This window comes from Loxodonta africana, chromosome 18 (assembly GCF_030014295.1).
Source record: "Loxodonta africana isolate mLoxAfr1 chromosome 18, mLoxAfr1.hap2, whole genome shotgun sequence".
NCBI lineage: Eukaryota > Metazoa > Chordata > Mammalia > Proboscidea > Elephantidae > Loxodonta > Loxodonta africana.
The window spans coordinates 71,867,401-71,890,635 of record NC_087359.1 but is presented as its reverse complement, the minus strand read 5'-3'; the positions used below and the strand labels follow the sequence as shown (position 1 = coordinate 71,890,635).

The 23,235-nt window shown below is 49.8% G+C and overlaps 1 protein-coding gene across 1 annotated transcript in view; it reads right to left on the bottom strand.

The window, feature by feature from the left end:
• NTN1 (netrin 1) overlaps positions 1-23,235 on the bottom strand; it is a 232,386-nt gene that overhangs the window by 83,883 nt on the left and 125,268 nt on the right. Inside the window, exon 2 of the mRNA XM_003416782.2 lies at positions 267-455. Coding sequence (XP_003416830.2) covers positions 267-455 — 189 coding nt within the window. The remainder of the gene's footprint in view (positions 1-266; positions 456-23,235) is intronic.

Sequence of the window (23,235 nt, the reverse complement as noted above, 5' to 3'; positions counted from 1 at the left end):
GCGAGCCCTGCACCTTCGCAGGTATCACACCTTCTCCTTTCTTCTCCTTTGAGCCATTTCTCCATCGCCCCTTTGTTTTTGCTTGCACCTCCAAATACCAGGGAGGCTGCGTGTGTGTGTAACTGCTACGCTGATCTATATGAGGGCTAGAAAAAAGAAATAGAAAGGGAGGAGCAGAGAGGAAAGAGAGGGAGGACTGGTGTTCCCAAGGCCCCAGGCTTGGGGGCAGTGCCCAGCCCCCACGGCCCACCCTGAGCACCGCCTACCTTTGCAGGCCTTCCGGTGGGTGATGGGCTTGCCCATGTCTCGGTAGTAGCCCTCCTTGCAGTAATGGCAGTGGCGGCCGGCCGTGTTGTGGCGGCAGTTGAGGCAGACACCCCCGCTCTTGCGCCCCGAGAGTTTGTAGAGCTCCATGTTGAAGCGACAGCGCCGGGCGTGGAGGTTGCAGTTACAGGCTGAGGGGGAGAGAGGGAGAGGCTGTTAGGCAGAGGTACGCAAGGGCACTGGGCAGGCAGGTACTCACGGGGTCCAAGAGACATCTCCCTTCCACTCCACTGCTGGACCCAGCCAGGCTCTAGTGCTTCAGAAGCCTTCTACTTGGTTCCACTATTGGTGTCAGTACACATTTATTGGACAACTAGCAGGACGTACTGGGTTGGGTTTAGCGGGACCTGGACCATACCTGAGCCTCCTCTTCCCTCTTGTCATGGATTGAATTGTGTCCCCCGAAAATATCTGTCAGCTTGGCTAGGTCACAATTCCCTTGTATGATTGTTTGGTTGTCTACCATTTTATCTTCGGATGTGATTTCCCTGTGTGTTGTAAATCCTATGACTATGATGTAATAAGACGGATTAGCGGCAGTTATGTTGATGAGGTCTACAAGATTAGGTAGTATTTTAAGCCAATCTCTTTTGAGATATAAGAAAAATGAGCAGAGAGACATGGGGACCTCATACCACCAAGAAAGCAGTGCCAGGAGCAGAGCACGTCCTTTGGACCTGAGGTTCCTGCTCTGAGATGCTCCCAGACCAAGGGAAGGCTGATGACAAGGACCTTCCTCCAGAGCCGACAGAGCCTCCCCTGGAGCCAGTGCCGTGAATTTGGACGTCTAGCCTACTCGACTGTGAGAGGATAAACTTCTCTTTGTTAAAGCCATCCACTCGTGGTATTTCTGTTATAGCAGCACTAGATGACTAAGACACCTCTCAAACGAAAGCTATTCATTTACTTCAACCCCACTTAGTCCCCAAACCTCCCCCATGCCACTTACACACCTCAGAGATGGGAGGTGAAGCTGGCACCCTCCTTGTTCCAAGTACTACTTCCAAGGTGCTATGGACAGAATTGTGTCCCCCTCAGAAATACACTGAAGTCCTGACCCCCGGCACTTGCCGATGAGACCTTGTTTGGAAATAAGGTTTTCGAAGGTATTAGCAGTTAAGTTAATGAGGTCATGCTGGTGGAAAATCTATTGCCGTCGAGTCGATTCTGACTCAGTGACCCTACAGGACAGAGTAGAACTGCCCCATAGGGCTTCCAAAGAGCACTCGTGAATCTGAACTGCCGACCTTTTGCTTAGCAGCCGAGCTCTTAACCACTGCACCACCAGGGTTCCATACCGGAGGAAGGTGGGTCCTAACCCAAAGAGGAGGAGAGACACAGAGACTGACACATGGGGAGGAAGGACAGCCATGTGAAGAGGCATCTACACACCAAGGTACATCTGGACTATCCGAAGCTGGGAGAGACAAGGATCCCTGAGAGCTTTCAGAGGGAGCAAGGCCCAGCTGACATCTTGAATTTGGGCTCCTGGCCTCGAGAAATGGGAGGCAATCGATTTCTGTTGTCTAGGCACCTACTTTGTGGGACTTTGTTACAGCAGCCCTAGGAAGCCAATACACAGGCATTCATCTCTACCCTCACACATAGTCCCCACTTGTTCAAGGCTCGGGCTGCCTTCTTCTGCTCACCCACTGAGCCCTCTGGACCCACAGCTCCACCTTCCCTTCCACGTCAACTTGGACAATTCTCCCACCACATGGGTGGTCCAGCCAACAACTGGTCTCTGGGTCTCTGTCCTTCTCAACACCACCCTCTTCTGGTTCCCAGTGGTCTCCCTCCCTGGGGAGTCTCTGGGTGGTGCAAATGGTTAACATGCTTGGCTGATAACCAAAAGGATGGATGTTTGAGTCCACCCAGAAACGCCTCAGAAAAAAAGCCTGGTGATCTGCTTCTGAAAGGTCATTTATTATTTTTATTTGTGACTTAATAAACACTTGCCTCTTTAATTTTTCTCTCTGACATTATGGTAAGCTTCTTTAAATGCTCTTCTGAGAGTCATCATCCAAATTTCTCACTTGTTAGTCATGTCACCAGCAGGAATGGATGTGGTATCAGAGGAGGTGCCGTGGGGGACACGAAAGAACGCGAGAGAAGGCTCAGCTCACGCCCTGAAGTCTGGAAGCAGCTGGAAGCCAAATTAGGCTGAAGAATGACTCCTAAGAGCTTCACCAAAGGTCCCTCAGCACCTCCAGCCCTTGGAGCTGAGTTCAGGCAGCTACAAAGAAGAACACTCCCTTCCCTCTGGCACAGAGGACTGTCCTGCCCACCCAAATTCAGTGTGTCTTTGGACTCACCCAGACAGACAAGGGTGATGGTGGGGTGCTCGGAGGGGTTAAATGACTAGCGCAGCCCAGGACCACGGAGACGATAACCGGGGGGGCCAGGACAGGAGGAGCTCAGGTCTTCTGCTTCTGGCCCACTGCCCCAGTGGAAAGGACCCACATCACCAGAAGTCATAGCTGGGCCTGGACTACAGCCAGAATCTGGATCTTTCCTACAAGCACAAGAGCCAGGGTGCCTGGCACATGGGCCTGCGGACAGGGGTCTAGAAGGGTCACTCGGTCTCATGCCCTCAGGCCTCCCTTGTACAGAGGGCAACCTCAGGAGCAGCATCTTCTGGTCTTTCTTGGAGGCAGACACTACCATGTCCTCCCCTGTCAGGGCAACGCCAGCTGTCCTGCATCCCCCAAAGGGCTGGGCCCAGCCTCTGAGCCCCCTTCCCCACCCATGCAAGGGGGTGTTAGTGCTGGGGTCTCCCTTCCATACGCACTTCACATCAACAAAGGGCTCTTCCCAAACAACTGGTCATGCAAAGGAAACACAGAGGCCGAACATAAAAGCCAGGGCTACCCTCCCTGCTCCCCTCCTCCTGGAGCTGTCAGAGGGACATCAAGTGGCAATTGCCCGCACTCAGGCTTCTCCAAAGTATTTTATGGCTTGTTTTCTTTTCTCTTTGTTTTATTTTCTCGACACAAACGGAAAAATGCACCGGGCAGAGCAGCACACATCTGGACCCATCAGCTGCACACAGAGGTGTCACCCAGCTCCTGGCTTGACCCCAGCCCCTTCCTCGCACAGACACCTTAATCCCTCAGGCCTTCCTGTTTATCTCCAGCTTCTCTCAGAGGCAAAAATATTGGGTATTAGTTTCATTATCGGATTTCAAGCGGGGAAGGGAAGGGCAGCTCTGTAAGAACAGAGAGGTCAGGTGGCTAATCTCGCTCAGCAGCCACCGCCTGGCCTGGTCCTGCCAGAGGAGCAGCCAGGGGGCCAAGGAACAAGGGGACAGCAGGGCAACTGCTGAGGGACCAGCATGGGGCCAGGAAACGAGGGAGCGGCAGGGCAACTGCTGAGGGACCAGCATGGGGCCAAGGAACGAGGGGGCAGCAGGGCAACTGCTGAGGGACCAGCATGGGGCCGGGGAACGAGGGGGCAGCAGGGCAACTGCTGAGGGACCAGCATGGGGCCGGGGAACGAGGGGGCAGCAGGGCAACTGCTGAGGGACCAGCATGGGGCCTGGACAAGGAGCTGTACCTGGTTTCTGCAGCGAATCCTGGGATCCCCCAGCCACCTGGCTAGATCTGGTCTGGTCCCTCCCTCAGCAGTCATGTGGGAATCAGTGAGGATGACTTCCAGGCACAGGGGCATAACAAGGAGCAGGGAGGCAGGAGGAAGGGATGCTCCCCACCTAACTCCCTACCTAGAAACCAGACGGGGAGAGGGACCCACTGAAAAGGGCCCCCTCGTCCTATTCTAACAAATGCACATCACCAATTCTGAGCTCCCGTTGATCCTTGGGCTTTTCTGAATCTCCCCCACCAAGCTGAAATTGCCCAACCATCTACCACCCCCAGGTCAGTTAAGTTCAACACACACTTGCCTCTGGGTGATACAAATGGTTAACACACTTGGCTGGTAACCCAAAGGTTGAGGTTCGAGTCCACTCAGAAGAAAGGCCTGGCAATCTAGTTCCGAAAACTCAGCCAGTGAAAGCCCTGTGGAGTACAGTTCTACTCTGACACACATGGGGCTGCCGTGAGTCAGAACCGACTTGATGGCAACGGGTGTCTGGTGAGAGCTAGGTGCCAGGCACTGTGCCACTTACTAGGGGGGATACAGAGAGGAGGCACACTCTCAGCTCTCCAGGGGCCCCATCTAACACTAGCAAGCTCCTAGATCAAGTGGGACAAGTGCTCTCATCAACTGAGTTGGTGCCTTGAGGGCAAGGACTGATTGTCCTTATATCCTGGGCACCTGACCCAGAGCAGCCTCAGTAAATTTTTGTTGTACAAATGAGCAGGGCTTCGAACAAGTTCCCAGGAAGGTATACATAAGAATCACTAGGGATCTTGTTAAAATGTAAATCCTGATTCAGTTTATCTGGGGTAGAAATGCAAGTTCTCAGCAAGGAACTTGTTAGAAATGCAAATTCTCAGCAGGGGTTCAAACCGGCTGAACCATGTTGTTTGAAACCCTACAAATGAGACACAGAGAAAAACCAGTGAGAGGATGTGAGTAAGAGAGAAGGCTAGATACAAAGATAAAGATAGGTGAGTAGATGGTGGTTGGGTGGGTGGATGGATGAGTGGGTAGGTACATGGATGGGTGGGTGGGTAGGTGGGTGGGTAGGTGGTTGGGTTGATAGGTGGGTGGGTGGGTGGATGGGTGGGTGGGTAGGTGGGTAGGTGGGGTGGGTAGGTGGGTGGATGGGTGGGTAGGTGGGTGGACGGGTGGGTAGGTGGGTGGATGGGTGGGTGGGTAGGTGGGTGGATGAGTGGGTGGGTAGGTGGGTGGGTGGGGTGGGTGGATGGGTGCATAGGTGGGTAGATGAGTGGGTGTGTAGGTGGGTGGATGGGTGGGTAGGTGGGTGGATGGGTGGGTAGGTGGGGTGGGTGGAAGGGTGCATAGGTGGGTAGATGAGTGGGTGGGTAGGTGGGTAGGTGGGGTGGGTAGGTGGGTGGATGGGTGGGTAGGTGGGTGGATGGGTGGGTAGGTGGGTGGATGGGTGGGTAGGTGGGTGGATGGGTGGGTAGGTGGGTAGATGAGTAGGTGGGTATGTGGGTGGATGGGTGGGTAGGTGGGTAGATGAGTGGGTGGGTAGGTGGGTGGATGGGTGGGTAGGTGGGTGGATGGGTGGGTAGGTGGGTGGATGAGTAGGTGGGTATGTGGGTGGATGAGTGGGTGGGTAGGAGGGTGGATGGGTGGGTAGAAGGGTGGATGGGTGGGTGGGTGGATGGTTGGATGAGTCAGTAGTTGGATGGATGGAAGAGAGGAGGAAGGAGGTTAGACAGGAAGGACAGATGGGACAGTCAGAAATATATACTGCCTAAACCACACCCTGGCAAGATGAGGCCTTAGGATATTTGTGATATTTCTTTTACTATTATTTTGAGCTACTTTAAACTTGCCTTGCTGCTTTAACTCAACCATTCGCCTCTGTCTGCTCAAGCAAACTGCGGTCCTTTAGGAGAAAAACCCGCATCTAAGGTGTTCTGGGCTCCTCCTTGGACACTGAGTGGAGCCTTGCACACAGTAGGGACTGGGTCTGTTGGACGCTGAGTGGAGCCTTGCACACAGTAGGGACCGGGTCTGTTGGACGCTAAGTAGAGCCTTGCACACAGTAGGGACTGAGTCTGAATCCACAGGTTTGATGAGCTTATCCAGCACAGATGCTGGCCTTCTCCCAAAAGATCCTGACGAACTAAGCCCCAATCCGCCAGGGCTACCCCAGGCCCACAAAACACGCAGCAGGCATTGGTGAGCCATATTCAGGCCCAGTCTCTGGGGCTCTGACCCTGGCTCCCTCAGTCACACTTCACGTGGCCAGGGGTGCTCTCAGTGGAACACGGAGACCATAGAGCCCCTCCTATCCTCAAGCGCACAGGCCCACTCCCACCATTCTTTCCTCCCTTCTGGGGCAGGGCCTTGAGAATGGGCCTGTATCATTTCTGCAGCATAACAGGGAACTCGGGACTGAAGTGTCTACAGCTTAACCAAAACCAAAACCACTGCCATCGAGTCAATTCCAACTCACAGGGACCCCATAGGACAGAGCAGAACTGCCTCATAGGGTTTCCAAGGCTGTAATCTTTACAGAAGCAGACTGCCACATCTTTTTCTCCCGTGGAGCAGCTGGTGAGTTCAAACTGCCAACTTTTGGTTAGCAGCCGAGCGCTTTAACCAGTGCAGCTGAACTGTCCAAAATATCTGCAGGCTGGGGCTCTCTATGCAGGAAACCCAGGCTACCTGGGTGCCTGGGCAGGCACAGCTCTCAGGCCTGTCTTGATGCGCAGCACTGTCGCCAGGTCCAGGTCACAAGGTAGGTTGGGGCGCACTGGGCACTTGAATGCTTGGGAGAAGGGCCTGCTGCTTCCCTTACCAGCTCCTTTCCTAGTTACATCTGTGGCCACTTGGTAAAGGCCACAATATCTACTCACTCCTGCTGCCTCATTCTTTCTGCCTAACCCAAGGTCATCGAGTCGATTCCGACTCATACAGGGTCGCTGTGAGTCGGAATCGACTCCACGGCACTGGGTTAAGCAGAAAGAATGAGGCAGCAGGATTGGAGGAAGACTCGTTAACAACCTGCGATATACAGATGACACAATCTCACTTTCTGAAAGTGATGAGGACTTGAAGCACTTATCAATGAAGATCAAAGACCACAGTCTTCAGTATGGATTATACCTCAACATAAGGAAAACAAAAATCCTCACAAGCGGACCAATAAGCAACATCATGATAAACGCAGCAAAGGTTGAAGTTGTCAAGGGTTTCATTTTACTTGGATCCACAATGAACACTCATGGAAGCAGCAGTCAAGATATTAAACGATGCATTGCACTGGGCAAATCTGCTGCAAAAGACCTCTTTGAAGTGTTGAAAAGCAAAGATGTCACTTCGAGGACTAAGGTGCACCTGACCCAAGTTTGCTGTTTTCAATCGCCTCATATGCATGTGAAAGGTGGACTATGAATAAAGAAGATCAAAGAATTGATGCCTTTGAATTATGGTGCTGGCAAAGAATACTGAATATACCATGAACTGCCAGAAAAACGAACAGATCTGTCTTGGAAGAAGTACAGCCAGAATGCTCCTTAGAAGCAAGGATGGCGAGACTTCCCCTCACATACTTTGGACATGTTGTCAGGAGGGGCCAGTCCCTGGAGAAGGGCATCATGCTTAGGAAAGTAGAGGGTCAATGAAAAAGAGGAAGACCCTCAACGAGATGGATTGACACAGTGGCTGCAACAATGGGCTCAAGCATAAAAGGTTGTGAGGATGGCGCAGGACTGAGCCGTGTTCGTGCTATTGTACATCAGCTCACTATGAGTCTAAATCAACTCGACAACACCTAACAACATCCACAAAGTGCTCTTACAACTTCCCCAAAGTGGGACTGGAACTATGGTCCTCAACGAGGGGAAAAATCACCCCAGTGGATATTTGGCAATGCCTGGAGATATTTTGTCTGTCACACTACGAGGTGTGCTAAGGGCGTCTAGTGGGCAGAGGCCAGGATGCTACTAAACATCCTACTCTCCACAGGACAGCCCCTCACCACAGAGTTATCCAGTCCAAAATGTCAACAGTGCTGAGGTTGGGAAACCCTGGGTTAGAGAGACTGTGACAACCCCTCGCCCCAGGGTATTTAAATTTTTATACCCTTTTGCTGCTGCCTGGGAGTCCCCAAGTGGTGCACATGGTTAACTCGATCAGCTGCTAACCAAAAGGTGGCAGGTTTGAGTCCACCCAGACGTGCCTGGGAAGAAAGGCCTGGTGATCTATTTCCAAAAAAATTAGCCATTGAAAACCCTACGGAGCACAGTTCTACTCTGACACACATGGGGTCACCACGAGTTGGAATCCACTAGACGGCAACTGGTTTTGTTTTTTTCTGTTTGTTTTTTGCTGCTAAGATGGCTGTCTCCAAGTGCAAACTCTGCAGCCACCCTTTGTTGTTGCTATTGTCAGCTGCCATTGAGTCGATTCTGACTCATGGTTGATCCCATGTGTGCAGAGTAGAACTGTTCCATAGGGTTGCTTTTTAATTATACTTTATCGTGCTTTTTGGTGAAGGTTTACATAGCAGTTTAGGTTCCCAGTCAACAATTTCTACACAAATTGTTCGGTGACATTGCCTACATTCTTCACAATGTGTGAGCATTCTCATTATTTCTGTTCTGGTTGTTTCCTTTTCCACAGGGTTTTTAAGGCTATACCCTTTGGAAGCAGATAGCCAGGCCTGTCTTCCAAGACACGTCTGAGTGGGTTTGAACTGCCAACTTTTGGTTAGTAGTCGAGCGCTTAACCGTTTGTGCCACTTAGGACTCCTTCCGAGTCCAGTTTTGAGCTTCTCCTGAAATGACCAGCTCTTGCCAACACTTGAAATGGTAGAGCTGGTAACATTCTGAGCTGGGCTTTTGTCATAGATTGAATTGTGTCCCCAAAAATATGTGTCAACTTGGTTAGGCCATCATTCCCAGTATTGTGTGGTTGTCCTCCATTTTGTGATTGTAATTTTATGTTAAAGAGGATTAGGGTGGGATTGTATCCCTCACTAAGGTCACATCCCTGATTCTATGTAAAGGGAGTTTCCCTGGAGTGTGGCCTGCACCACCTTTTATCTTACAAGAGATAAAAGGAAAGGGGAGCAAGCAGAGAGTGGGGGACCTCATACCACCAAGAAAGAAGCACCAGGAGCAGAGTGTGTCCTTTGGAACCCGGGTTCCTGCACAGAGAAGCTCCTAGTCCAGGGGAAGGTTGAGAACAAGGACCTTCCTCCAGAGCTGACAGAGAGACAAAGCCTGCCCCTGGAGCTGACACCCTGAATTTGGATTTCTAACTACTAGATTGTGAGAAAATAAACTTCTCCCTGTTAAAGCCATCCACTTGTGGTATTTCTGTTATAGCAGCACTAGATGACTAAGACGGCTTTCAAAGTTCTCCGTTTAGGAAAGGGGTCAAGCCCGAGCTGAATTGAGCATTTCTGGGACCTGGACCCTCTCGTATCTACAGGTGAGCTGTCGTTGGGAACTTCAACCCAGCCATCTGTCAGTCTGTCATACTGTGGTGGCTGGCACGTAGCTAAGATGCTGGAAGCTGTGTCATCGGTATTCAAACACCAGCAGGGTCACCCATGGTGGACAGACTGCAGCGGAGCTTCCAGACTAAGGGACTAGGAAAAAGGGCTGGTGATATATTTTAGAAAATTAGCCAGTGAAAACCCTAGGGTTCCAACAGAAACCATTTGCACCACCAAGGGACTGCCAATGTCACTGAACTGTACATGTAAAACTGGTTGAAATGGCAAACATCTTGTTATGTGTATCTTATCACAACTTAAAAAAAAAAAGAGGACATTTGGCTCTGATGATCTCTCCGTTCCTTTCCAGCCTTGAAGGTTCTGTAACTGCACAATGCCTAAACTCTTACGGGTGAACGGACAGGTTCCCATCAGCAGGGAAGCCTCCAGGAGGGTCCTGGGCATTCAGGAGGGGTGGGCAGGGGTGAGGTAACGATGCTGTGGACAGGTCACGGGGTGGGACTGCACGTGGCAGTGACAGGGCTGAGAGAAGAGCAGTAAGACTCCCTCCAGCCTGCAGGGCTGATCAGAGATGGGGCAGGATGATATTATAGCCCCGAAGGGAGCCCTGCACACTCTCCATGCTCCAGGCAGGAGGTAACAGGCCTGCCGCAGAGTAACAGCGTCAGAAGGGACACAGTCAACAGGACTGGGGCCCACCTGTGTCCTGGAGAGAGAGGGTGTGGCTGGCTAGGACACCGGGTAGACGGAACCATTTTCTTCCTCCCTCCCTTCCTTCTTTTCCTTTTTTATTGTGGTAAATACACATGTAACAAAACATTTGCCATTTCGCCAACCTTCACACACACACTCAGTGACATTAATTATGTTCGTCATGTTGTCCAACCGTCACCCTTATCTGTTCCCAGTTTTCTCTGTCACCCTTCACAGAAGCTCAGTGTCCCCCAAGTGCCGTGTCTTCCTTTCCCCCTCCTGCCCGCCCCTGGTAACCACTAATAAACTTTGGTCTCTGCACTTGTTCGTTCTAGATAGTTCACGTACATGGGATCTTACACTATTTGTCCTGTGACTGACTACTGCACTCGGCATAATGTTTTCAAGTTTCATCCATGTCGTAGCATGTATCAGGACTTCCTTTCTCTTTATGGCTGAGTAATATTCCATTGACTGTACGTACCACGTTTTGATTATCCATTCATTTGTAGCTGAGGAAGAAAAAATAGTCTGCTTTTGACAGGTGAAAGGCTTGGTGAGAAGGTTTTCAGGAGGACAGTTGGCAGCAGGAAGCTTCCCTGTTCAGCCTGGAAGCCCCTGAAGCCAAGTTCTTACAGAGATGCCCAAACCCAAACCAAACCCATTGCCATCAGGTAGATTCCAACTCATAGCAACCCTGTAGGACAGAGTAGAACTACTCCCATAGGGTCTCCAAGGAGTGGCTGGTGGATTTGAACTGCTGACCTTTTGGTTAGCAGCCGAGTCTTAACCACTGTGCCACCAGGGCTCCAGAGAGATGTCCACCTGTCTCTAAATCGCTCTTGGACGGCGCCTCCTCTTGGCAGACAGAAGATATGCAGAACCACACATTTCTTCAAAAGCGCCAACTTCCCAAACAAAGTCTCTGACCCCCTGGCCTGTGCTTATCTCCGCTATCAGAAACAAAATCGACAAGGGGTGGACCTAGGCAGTAGGGAAATGAAAAACCGGGAAACGCTTTCAGACCCCAGTCCCCAGCGTCAGCCGGGGAAGCTGGAGTTCCCCTGCTTGCCAAAGACAGGCTTTAGATGGTTTCTGATAAAGTCCCTGGAGATAAGTGGCCTGTGTTTGTCGAGGGCTTAGAGAGCTTCAGCCAAGTCTGAACACAAAGGGGCCCTCTGTCAACAGCCCTCCCGGCCACTCACAGGGCTGAACAAACACTACAGTAACAAGTTCTTCACACCTGTAGGGCTTGGGAAAAGCCCCGGGCCCCTTTGTCAAGATGTCAGACAAAAGCGCTATTAGGGGTGTGGGCCCCCATCTAGCCAGACCCTCCTGGGCTTCTGGCGAAGGGGTTGCAGGAGGGATAAGTCTCGAGTTCGGTGGGTCTTGCCTTCTTCTTCCAGCAGAAATGTGAACTTGAACTGGGCAGGGAGGCCGACCCTATTAACATCGTCTCCACAAAGAGTCTGCTGGAGAGCAGACAGCACAGGGAATTTCAGGGGGTTGAGATCAGGCCCCCAGGCAGGATCAGGGGAGTGGGGTCAGAGGCCACGCCTTCCAAAAAAGCACAGCATGGCCTTGTTGCTCTCCTGCTGTGTGGGGTACAGCCCCACCCCCGCTGGATGCAGGGCCATCCCCCAAATCCTCTTGCCCTCACTGTCATTTTTTCCACTGACTTTTTTTTTCTCTGTAAACATCTTAGCCTTTCTTTCCCCTGCCCTTTTTTGGCTGCTGCATCTCCCCCTACAGCTTTGAAATCATCCCCTCCTAACGTCTCCCAGGCCCTCGGCTGCTAAGGAATAACTCAGGGCTTCTGCTGCACAAACACCCTCATTTCGCTGGGCGGGTAGGCCCCTCTCAGCGGAGGAAATGCTGAGCAGGCTTTGGTAAGCCCTGAGCAGTCATCAATTCGTTGTCTGCAGCCTTCCTCAGATCCTCCCTCTGTGTTCCCTTCCCAGAGCCCCGCCCCAGGCAGCCGCACCCTGTCACCTCCCTCAGACTTCAGCCCTGGCCCCACTCTGTGGCATTCCCGACTCGAGGCTTCCCTCACCCCTAGTCGGCCCTCCACCCCAAATCCCTCCCTAAACACTCTTCTCATCTTGTCACTCCAACGTTCTGGAACCTTTTGTGGTCCTCAGCCTGTCACTCCAATGTTCTAGAATGTTCCGTGGCTGCCCATGGCCTACAAGATACAAACTCTCTTCCCCTCAAGGATATTGGTTTCAAAATGGAGTTTTGGATACAGGGGTCTTGCTTCTTCCTTAAAATTGGTCCCTAAGTGAACACTCCACCCCATCCCCATCCAGGCCCTAAGATCTATCAGCCAAATAGGGGATGGGGAAGTTGCCTGCTGAGCACAAAAAACAGGATTTCAGTGCTGGTGCGACTTCAAAGTTTTCCTAGCTCACCCTCACGTCATAGAAAAGATGAGAAAAATGAGGCCCCGAGAGGCGGAGACTTTGCCGAGGACCTGGAGCTAGTTAGTGGTGACTCCCAAAACGGTGCTTTCTGTGACCTCCAGCGTGGCTAGGGTGGCCCAGCCTTGGGCAGCAAGAAGCTTGGTAAACCCCCCTGGCTGTTGGAATTCATTCCTGGAGGCAGAGAATTTTCCAAGTTTAAGGCGTATTTGAGCAAAGCTACCCGGCAGCCTGTGCTGCCCGGAAATCATCTCCGCCTTGTGACTGGTCCGCCCAGGCCAGATGCCTGCTTCGCAGCAGAGGGGCCCCCTTCCAATCTCTTTTCCCCAGAGGTGGCGCACATGCCGGCTGTGCTTTATTAAACAGACATATGAGGGCTGTCTTGCCAGCTGAGCAGGCCAGGCCTGGCTCCCAGCTCCCTGGAGTCATTTCCCATTCTGTAAAGGGTCCCGTCACTGGGTGGGGTCCATGCCAGGCAGGTGGCGAGGGAGGCCTAACGACTTGCAGTCGATTCTGTTCCCCTGACACCAGCCAGGGAAACATGCAATTCCCGGGACACCTTCCCTACGCCCACCCTTCATTCCCCACTGTACCTACCACAGGCAGCATCCCTCTCTGCTTACTTAATTCTTTAAGTGACTCTGGGTCGGAGGCCAGACAGCTTTTCTGCCCATCAGTGCTATCTGAGTTGGGTTGTTAAGTTCCAGAAACCAGGGCACCAGGCTAAACTGCTCCCAGGATCCAATACTGCACATGGGGTCACCAACCCAAGAGACTGAGGTTCCTGACGGGGACAGGGACAGGTGGAAATCCAGGTCCTGGAGAGCCACTACAGGTCAACACCAATTCAGATTCCAACTAGGTTTGCCAGATTTAGCAAGCAAAAATACAGGATGCCCAGGGAAATCTGAATTTCAGGTAAACAGTGAATAATTTCTAGTATAAGAATGCCCCAAATATTGCATGGCAACCCTCTCTCTAATGCCTTCCAGACCCCCATCAAACATATGCTTAGCCTACAGTGTACAGTTTTTTTTGAAATTTATTTTTGTTGTTGTTGAGAATCTACACGGCAGAACATACGCCAATTCAAGAAATTCTACGAATACAATTCATTGACACTGATTACACCTTCAAGTTGTACAACCATTCTCACCTTCCTCTTCTGAATCGTTCCTTCCCATTGTCATAAACTCACTGCCCCCTAAGTTTCCTATCTAATCGTTTGAGTTGCTATTGTCAATTTGATTCCAGATAGATAGTTCTTAAAAGAGCACACTGCTCAAGACAGACATTCTTTACTATTTAAGCTAAACTATGGCGTATTAAAGACTTCAGGGGATATTTTTGGTTTAGGGTTTAAATATTATCTCAGGGCAATAGCTTTGGGGGTTCATCCAGCCTCCATGGCTCCAGAAAGTCTGGATTTCATGAGCTTCTGAACTTCTGTTGTGCATTTTTCCCCTTTTGATCAGAATTCTCCTACAGAATCTTTGATCGAAACATTCAGTAATGGTAGCCGGCACCATCCAGTGCTTCTGGTCTCGTGGCAAAGGAGGCATACAATGTGTGATTTGACAAGATGGTTTTTATCAAAGTAACTCTAATATTCACGACACCTCAAATCCCAGAAGAGGTTAAATAAAAGGCTCTCTCAATTCACCAGGGCAGGAGGGAAGAGGCCTATTTGGGTTTTCTGAACTCAAAGCGTTGTGATTCAGTTTCTGTCTGGTAAATGCCAACTTGTCATTTCCTAATTGCTTCCCTTTCTCCAGGTGCTAACCAACCAGCTGCTATTCAGTCAATTCCAATTCATGGAAATCCTACGTGTGTTGGAGTAGTGCTGTGATTCGTAGTGTTTTCAAATGGCTGGTTTTTCAGAAGCCAGGCCTTTCTTCCAAGGTGCCTCTGGGTAGATGTGAACCTCCAATCTTTTAGTCAGCAGCCAAGTGTATTAACTATTTGCACCACCCAGAGACTCCCCACCTGCTAAATGAGAACAAATCCCATGCCTGAGAGGCTGTCCTGATGGAAGAACTGTATCCTGAGTGTTTCTGAACCTGAATCCTGTTACTTCGCTAATAAACCCCATAACTGTGAGTATTGTCTGTGAGTTCTGTGTGGTCACTGCAACGAATAATCAAACCTAGCACAGAAGTACAGAGTGCTGTGGGAGGGGCATTTGGTGTCAGAACTGGTAAAGATGGTGGAGAGAGGAGGCATGTCTGACCTCCGTCTCCTGGGAATCAGCCTTGGGCTGTTATCTTGATTCTCCTTCCCCTTTGTGAAGTGAGAGGTCAGATACCGTCCCCATGCCATTCTTACAGATTACAATGAAAGACTTCAATTAAAAATCATATCACTGTAGAACTTAGGTGGCCTACCACAGAACAGAGGGAGTGATAGGAGACAGCAGATTCCAGGTCACTCCACGGGAGTTGAGCTGACCAAGAACAGAATGTGCCACCCTGGGAGAGAATGTTCTCTCTGACTCTGGGCACATTCAAGTAGAGGGCCACAGGACAGGGGGTTCCAGCTCTGGGGAGGAGGGCCCCTCTCAATTCAAGAGACTTAGAGGAGACACACTGCTTTGCCCCTGTGCTGAGACGCTCCAGGCTGAGGCTTCCAGTGGCCATGTTAACATTCTTATACAGGAGTTAGTGAAAGGGATGTCCCGGCAAAATCGTCCACTCTCTGTTGTTGTTGTTGTTAGGTGTTGTTGAGCTGACTCATAGCGACCCTACGTACAAGAGAACGGAACACTGCCCAGTACTGCACCATCCTCACAATCGTTGTTATGATTAAGCCCACTGTTGTAACCACTGTGTTAATCCACCTCGTTGAGGGTCTGTCCTTCTTCAGGGACTAATCCTTCCTGATAACACAGGTCCAAAGTATGTGAGACGTAGTCTCACCATTCTCGCTTCTAAGGAGCATTCTGGCTGTACTTCTTCCAAGACAGATTTGTTCATTCTTTTGGCAGTTCACAGTATATTTGATATTCATTGCTGACACCACAATTCAAAGGTGTCAACTCTTCTTCAGTCTTCCTTATTCATTGTCCAGCTTTCACATGCATATGAGGCAATTGAAAAAAAACCATAGCTTGGGTCAGGTGAACCTTAGTCCTCAAGGTGACATCTTTGCTTTGTAACACTTTAAAGAGGTCTTTTGCAGCAGATTTGTCCAACGCAATGGTAGTTTGATTTCTTTCTCTTTTTTTTTTCTTATTGTACTTTAGATGAAGGTTTACAGAACAAGCTAGTTTCTCGTTAAACAGTTAGTATACATACTGTTTTATGACATTGGTTAACAGCCCCACAATATGTCAACACTCTCCCTTCTCAACCTTGAGTTCCCTGTTACCAGCTTTCCTGTCCCCTCCTACCTTCTAGTCCTTGCCCTTGGGCTGGTGTGCCCCTTTAGTCTCATTTTGCTTTATGGCCTGTTCAATCTTTAGCTGAAGGGTGAACCTTGATAGTGACTTCATTACTCAGCTGTAAGGGTATCTGGGGGCCATACTCTTGGAGTTTCTCCAGTCTCTGTCAGGCCAGCAAGCCTGGTCTTTCTTTTTGAGTCCGAATTTTGTTCTACATTTTTCTCCAGCTCTGTCTAGGACCCTCTATTGTGATCCCTGTCAGAGCAGTCAGCGGTGGTAGCTGGGTACCATATAGCTGTACTGGACTCCGTCTAGTGGAGGCCCATTAGTCCTTTGGACTAAACTTTCCCTTGTGTCTTTAGTTTTCTTCATTCTTCTTGCTCTTGAAGGGGTGAGACCAGTGGAGTATCCTAGGTGGCTGCTCATAGGCTTTTAAGACCCCAGAGGCTACTTACCAAAGTAGAATGTAGAATATTTTCTTTATAAACTATGTTATGCCAATTGAGCTAGATGTTCCCCAAGTCCATGGTCCCCACAGCCCTCAGCCCAGCAATTTGGTTCCTCAGGGAGTTGGGATGTGTCTATGGAGCTTCCATGACCTTGCCTAGTACAGGTTGTGCTGGCTTCCCCAGTATTGTGTACTGTCTTACCCTTCACCAAAGTTACCACTTACCTATAATCTATTTAGTGTTTTTCCATTCCCACCTCCCCCTGCTTTGTAACCATCAAAGATTGTTTCTTTTTGTGTGTAAACCTTTTCATGAGTCTTTACAGTAGAGGTCTCATACAATATTTGTCCTTTTGTGATTGACTTACTTCACTCAGCATAATGCCCTCCAGATTCATCCACGTTATGAGATGCTTCACAAATTCATCCTTGTTCTTTATTGTTGCATCGTTTGATTTCTGGATTGCTGTTTCCAGTGGCATTGATTGCGGGTCTGAGTAAAATGACCCTAAGTCTTTGGGGTAGGGACTATCTACATTGGAAGAAGACAGGTAGAGAAGCTTCCCTGCAGGCAAGTATGGGGGATTTGTTTGTGGAAAACAAATGGTCCTTCTGGAATGATGTCCTAAGTTATCAGTTACAGCCAGGGAAAAGCCTTCGGATTACTGAAAACGCTTTCTCGTGGGCAGATAACGGCTCTGCCACTGAGCAACTACCCAAACGGCTTCTGGGCCTTCTGAAAGGACAGTGACGGAGGGGGGTACGGCTGAGACAGAGGGACAGCAGTAGCTTAGTTAAAAAAAAAAAAAAGGCAGTCACGCTTTCAGAGTTTCAAATGCTCTGGGCCAGGTGACTCTCCTGGGAACGCCACAATATGGCTATACACAGCTGGCATCTAAGTGACAGGGTGGTGCCATGAAGTACCGGCTGTTAAATATTTTGAACTTCTCCTTGGCTTCAGAGACCACAAGCTACCCCAATCCCTAGTCCTGCCATGCTGAGACTCCCAGGCAAGCATCAAAGCAAGGAACTGACCCTTCCAGGGAATGGATAGGAGAGACCCTGATGAGTTGGTCCCTGTACCTTCCTCCTCCAAAATGTCTTAAGTGCCAATAGCTTGGCTGAATACCTAGCTCGCTAACCATCAAAGGTGGGCTGCTGCCTTGGTCCCTGGCTGAGCCACCCAAGGCATGGCTGCTGGATTTCCCCCAGACAAGTCCAAAGGCTGGCGGGTCCTTCCAGTTTGCTAATTAATGGGCAGAAGATTTTGGGAGGTAGGAGGTGACCAGACTCTCCTGCCCAGATCCAGCAGGACCACCTGTGCTAGAGCTCTGCGGGGTGCAGAAAGAGCAAAGGGGCTCCATTGTCTTCCAGATGTGGTAGGCGGTGGGTGGGAAGGAGAGGGTGGGTGATGGGAGCCAAAGGAGGCTCTCAAAGATGGAACCACTGCCGGAGCATAACCCAAAAGAACTTACAGCAGGGACTCAAACAGGTATTGGACATTAATGTTCACTGCGGCACTATTCACAACAGCCAAAATGTGGAAACAACTCAAGTGTCATCAAGAGATGAGTGGATAAACAAAATGTGGTATATACAGACAATGGAATGTTACTCAGCCATAAAGAGAAATGAAGTGCTGAGACATGCTACGACATGAAAGAGCATTGAAGACATTATGCTGGGTGAAATAAGTCAGTCACAAAAGGACTAATATGGTATGGTCCCACTTCTATGCAATATCTAGGGTAGGCAAGTGCCTAGAGGTAGGAGTTTATTAACAGTCACCATGCACTGGGAGAGAGGGCAACAGAGAGCGCTTGCTGAAGGGGCACTGAGTTTCTGTTTGGGCTGATGAAAATGTTTTAGAAATCAGTAGTGGTGATGGGTGCACGACATGGTGAATATAATTAATGCCACTGAATTGTATACTTCAAAACAGCTAAAACGGCAAATGTTCTGTTATACAGAATTTACCATAATTGAAGGAAAAAAGATGGAGCAGCTCACACCTGCCCATCTCTGCTCACCTTAGCCAATGAAACAGTAACAAGCTACCTGCTGGAGTCATCATGGTGTACCAGGTAGCCAGGTAAGTACCTGACATACACAGTTTCAAGTCACAACCTCCCCATGAGGCAGGGATGGTGGGTGTCTGCACCTCGAACCTTACTAAGCTGCTTCCCTGTCACATCCTCATAAAATCCACGCACCACCACCCTGAAGGTATGTCACGAAGGTAAATGAGGGTGTTGTGAAAGGCTATGGGGCCCTCCCGAGAGGTCTCCCAAACTTTAGAGCCCAAGCAGCCCACCTAATGACCTGGCAAAGGTGATCTCCGTATCCCTCTTCCTCTCCAGAAGTTCAAACCGTGCCACGGAAGGCTTGCATAGAAAGCTACTACAAACCTATCTGCCCTGCTAAACACTCCACGCTTTTCAACTTTGCTTTCTCTCACAAAGGAAAGCATTAAAAACCAACCAAACAAAAAAGATAGAGACACTCCACCCAGTATTCTCCCAAACACCTGGTGAGGAAGGCACTATGATCCCATTTTGCAGATGAGGATGTTGAGGTCCAGGCTGAGCTCACACTGCTCACAGGCGGTGGGTGGTGGTGCGGGAAGGCTCAACTTTGGCTCCAAATCCTGACCCCTCCCCTCCTCTTTGGCTACGAATGAAGAGGCGTGGTCCTCCCCCAAGGCATCTTCACCAAGAACTCAGCTGGTTTTATAACCAGAATAGAACTATTTAAGGCTGCTGGGTGGGGGCTGTTTAATGACAATAGTTCCCCTCGGGTAAAGTTTTTAGAAATGTTTTTTCTTGCCCTAAAATTAGGGGGTTTGGGAACCAGACAGGCCCCTTGTAAATGCAGAGGGACCCATATGTGAATGCCCCACACTTCCTGGCCTTGGTGCTTTTGGCTGCTTTGGGTTTGGCGAATTCCCCGGGCATCTTCTGTCATTCCACAGTAATATGGCTTTAATTGTCCCCAAAGCAGAACGCTCTTCCTTTATTGTGCAGCAAATTTCCCTGCAGAGTTCAGGTTTCATGCGCCGGCACAACTGCGCGGGCGAGCGGGCAGCCGGCCGGCCTGGGTAGGAGGCACCGCCTTCCTCACTGCCTGGCCTCCAGCCCTGGTCAGTCTGGCCCCTTCTCCTCCCTCCAGTCCTCTCTCCATTTGGGGCCATGCAGCAAGCTGTCTGCAGGGCAGATGTCACAGCCCCAGGGGAGGCACACACTCGGAAAGGAGGTAGGGACACTGGTCTGTGGTTCTGTCTGGAAAACGCATTAAGATGATAAATGCAAACAAACTGCAACAGTTGGGCTCGTGAGGCCGGGCATCAGGGACGGGCTTCATCCACTGGCTTGTGCATGTCACCAGCAAACACATCCTAAGGCAGAGGGGTGGGACATGGAGATGGGGCCCTGGGGCATGCGCCAGCCAACCTTCCACCTGAGCGGCCAGGGCTAATTGCCTGGCCTCCCTAAGTCATTACAAGCACCTCGTTATCACATGAGATAAAGCTCCTATTAAACACTTACCCAGAGCTTGCACCCTCTCGACAAGTGCTGTTGTTGCCAGCTGCCGTGAGCTGCCCTGACTCATGGCGACCCCATGCACAACAGAACGAAACGCCTGATCCGGCTGCATCCCTGTGATTGGTTGTAGACTGGACCGCTGTGATCCAGGCCGTTTTCACTGGCTGATTTTCAGACGTAGTTAGCCAGGCCTTTCTTCCTAGTCTGACTCAGTCTGGCAGTTCCACTGAAACCTGGTCAGCATCTTAGCAACATGCAACCCTCCACTGACAGATGAGTGGTACTGCACACGAGGTGCCTTGGCCAGGAACTGAACCTGGGTCTCCCACAAAGAAGGCAAGAATCTAACCACCAACTTGGAGACGAACAGGTTGAGCCTGGAGTGGATACATGAGTTCAAGTCCAGTCTGTCACCACTAGCCACCATGTACTTGACCTTGGGCATGTTTGTTACCCTCTCTGTGACTCTGCTGCCTTATCTGGGAGTGAGGACAATGATGGTGCCCACCCATTAACAGTGGCTGACACAGGGGAAAAGCTCAGCTGAAATTATTGTTGTCGTTACTGATAGCAGCGCTTCAGGCATCTGAATAGATCTACTGGATGCTAGGGACACAGAGTAAGAAATAGTCTATGCCCTGGATGAGTCCGTTATGGAGGGACAGAGACAAAAGCAGGTAACAATACACCCAGAGCAGCACCACAACCATGGTTCACCTCAGGGGAGGCCCTTGACTGTCCAGGCCTCAGTCCCTGAGGAAGTAACCCCAGCTCATCTCTCAGGGACCTCCAGATTTAAGACATGACTGTTCTAGCATTGGCCTGGCACGGCTTGTGCCCACAGTTTTAAGGGATTCTCATTGTGACAAGCTTTTCTTTCCAGAATGTAAACCATCTAGAACAGAGTCAAGAACAGAAAGTAAGAAAAGAATCTCTCAATATATGTCTATACGTCTATAACCAAAACCAAACCCCTGACCATTGTGTCAATTCCAACACATGGTGACCCATGTGTTACAGAGTAGAACGGCTCCAAAGGGTTTTCTTGGCTATAATCTTTACAGAAGCAAGCTGCCAGGCCTTTCTTCCTCAGCACCACTAGGTAGGTTCAAACTGCCAACCTTTAGGTTAGTAGTTGAACATAAACCATTTGCACCGCCTAAAGAAAACACCCAACTTAAACCAACCCTACAGGACAGAGTAGAACCACCCCATAAGGCTTCCAAGGAGCAGCTGGTGGATTCGAACTGCTGACCTCTTGGTTAGCAGCCTAGCTCTTAACCACTGCACCACCAGGGCTCCCCATTTCTCTATAACCCAAAAACCAATTTGTATAAAGAGACAGTAAAAAAATCAGTGGTTGCCAGGAGCCTGGGGGTGAGGGGTGGAGGGAAAAGGGGTGACTAGGGGGAGCACAGGAGATTTTACAGAGGTGAAACTGTTTTGTGTGATACTGTAATGGTGACATCTCTCAAAATCCATAAGACTGTACAACACTAAGATTGAACCCTAGTGTAAACTATGGATGTCAGGTAACAATGTATCAATATTGGTTTATCATTTGTAATAAATGTACCACAACAATGCAAGATGTTACAATAGAAGAAACCATGTGCAGGGGAGAGAGGGCATATGAGAACTCTCTATATTATCTGCTCAATTTTTCCGTAAACCTAAAACTGCTCTAAAACATAATCTAGTAACTAAAAAAAAAAAAAAATTCTGATCTGTCGAAATAGTTGTCACCAATTTTCCATACTAAGATTGATGCTACAAAAGTAGTCCTTCCCCAGGCTCTCTTTACTCTTACTTCACATCATAGCAAGAAGGAGAGAGAGTTGAAGTCTGGCAGGCAAAGAAAGAATCAAAACTAGCATAGCAATGTGAGGGCAGAAGAGGGCAAGCTGCCTAGCATACTCCAGTATTCCTCTGTTGCAACAAAATAATTGATATTTACAGAGTGGTGGAGCTGGGCACACTGGCAGAGACCTTAGAGAATGGTCCCATGCACCGCTGACATTCCAGCTGAGAAAAATGCAGCCCTGGTATGCTACCAGGAGATTTCTTCTCCCATCATGGGCTATGCTATTCCACCCCCTCCCAGTCACATTCCCTCACAGCCTCTTGGTCATGCCTCTGCTTTCTCTCCACTCCTTGCCCTACCACCATCTTGGGTCATAAAAGCATCTACATGAACAAACAAGTCAGTGCTCAGATGCCTTCAGTCCATGGCCCCTTCATCTCCATGACCAGTCCCTCCATAGATCCATGACCACGTCTCCCCAGCCAGCCACGCATCACTCCCCACCTCCTCACTTCTGAGTTGTCCCATCTCAGTGGGGCAGGCCCTGACCACCCCATTTAAGATTACAATCCCACCACCGCAGCCCTCTCGAATGCCTCCTCTGTTTTATTTTTCTCCATAGCCTCTCCAAGGTGTGTAACCACCTGGCAGAAAGTCATTTGGCCTTTGCTCTCGGTTCTTTCAAACCATACCAACACCTGAGGCTAATGAGTGGGGGCTTATCAGACCGGGGGAGTCCAGTGGTGACTAGCCTCATAAAGCCATGATGTAATCTATCACAGTCATGTGGTGAGGATGATAAAGGCCTCAGAAACCAGAAACTTGGGGAGCTTCCTGGTGGTGACCATGTTTGAAATAGGGTGGTACTTCCCTCTTTGGGACATGGAAGTTCTGCAGTGACCCCTCCCAGACCTCACTCTTTGTGTCTCTTTGTTTGTATCCTTTTTGGTTGTAATAAATCTGTAGTAAGTATGGTATAAAACCAAAAACCAAACCCGTTGCCGTCGAGTTGATTCTGACTCATAGTGACCCTACAGGACAGAGTAGAACCACCCCATAGGGTTTCCAAGGAGCAGCTGGTGGATTCAAGCTGCCAACATTTTGGTTAGCAGTTGAGCTCTTAACCACTGCGCCACCAGGACTCCAAGTATGGTATAAAAAAAATACTCTCCATGAATTCTGTGAGTCATTCCAGCAAATTGTAGGACCCAAAGTAGTAGCATGAGCTGGCTGATCTGAAGTGGAGGGAGTTGTGTGGACTTCCAAGCTTCTGGCTGGTATCCAGTGATCTAGCCCCGGGTGCCTAGGGTCAGAGAGAAGGGTTGTGCGGGCAGCTAGGGTCTAAACTAAACAGGGAAAAGAAGCTGAGATTTCCACAGGTCTCAGTTGGTGTGTGGTGTGGGATTTGTTACCCATCACAGAATGTGGCGTCAGGGTGGGTTTAGTCTCCCTGAACTGGTTCATGTAAGATCTGTCATCTTACAGCATGCACATACTGTACGTACTAACTTTGTTATATCATCTGGCAGCATACTCATACCTTACACACTGGTTTTGT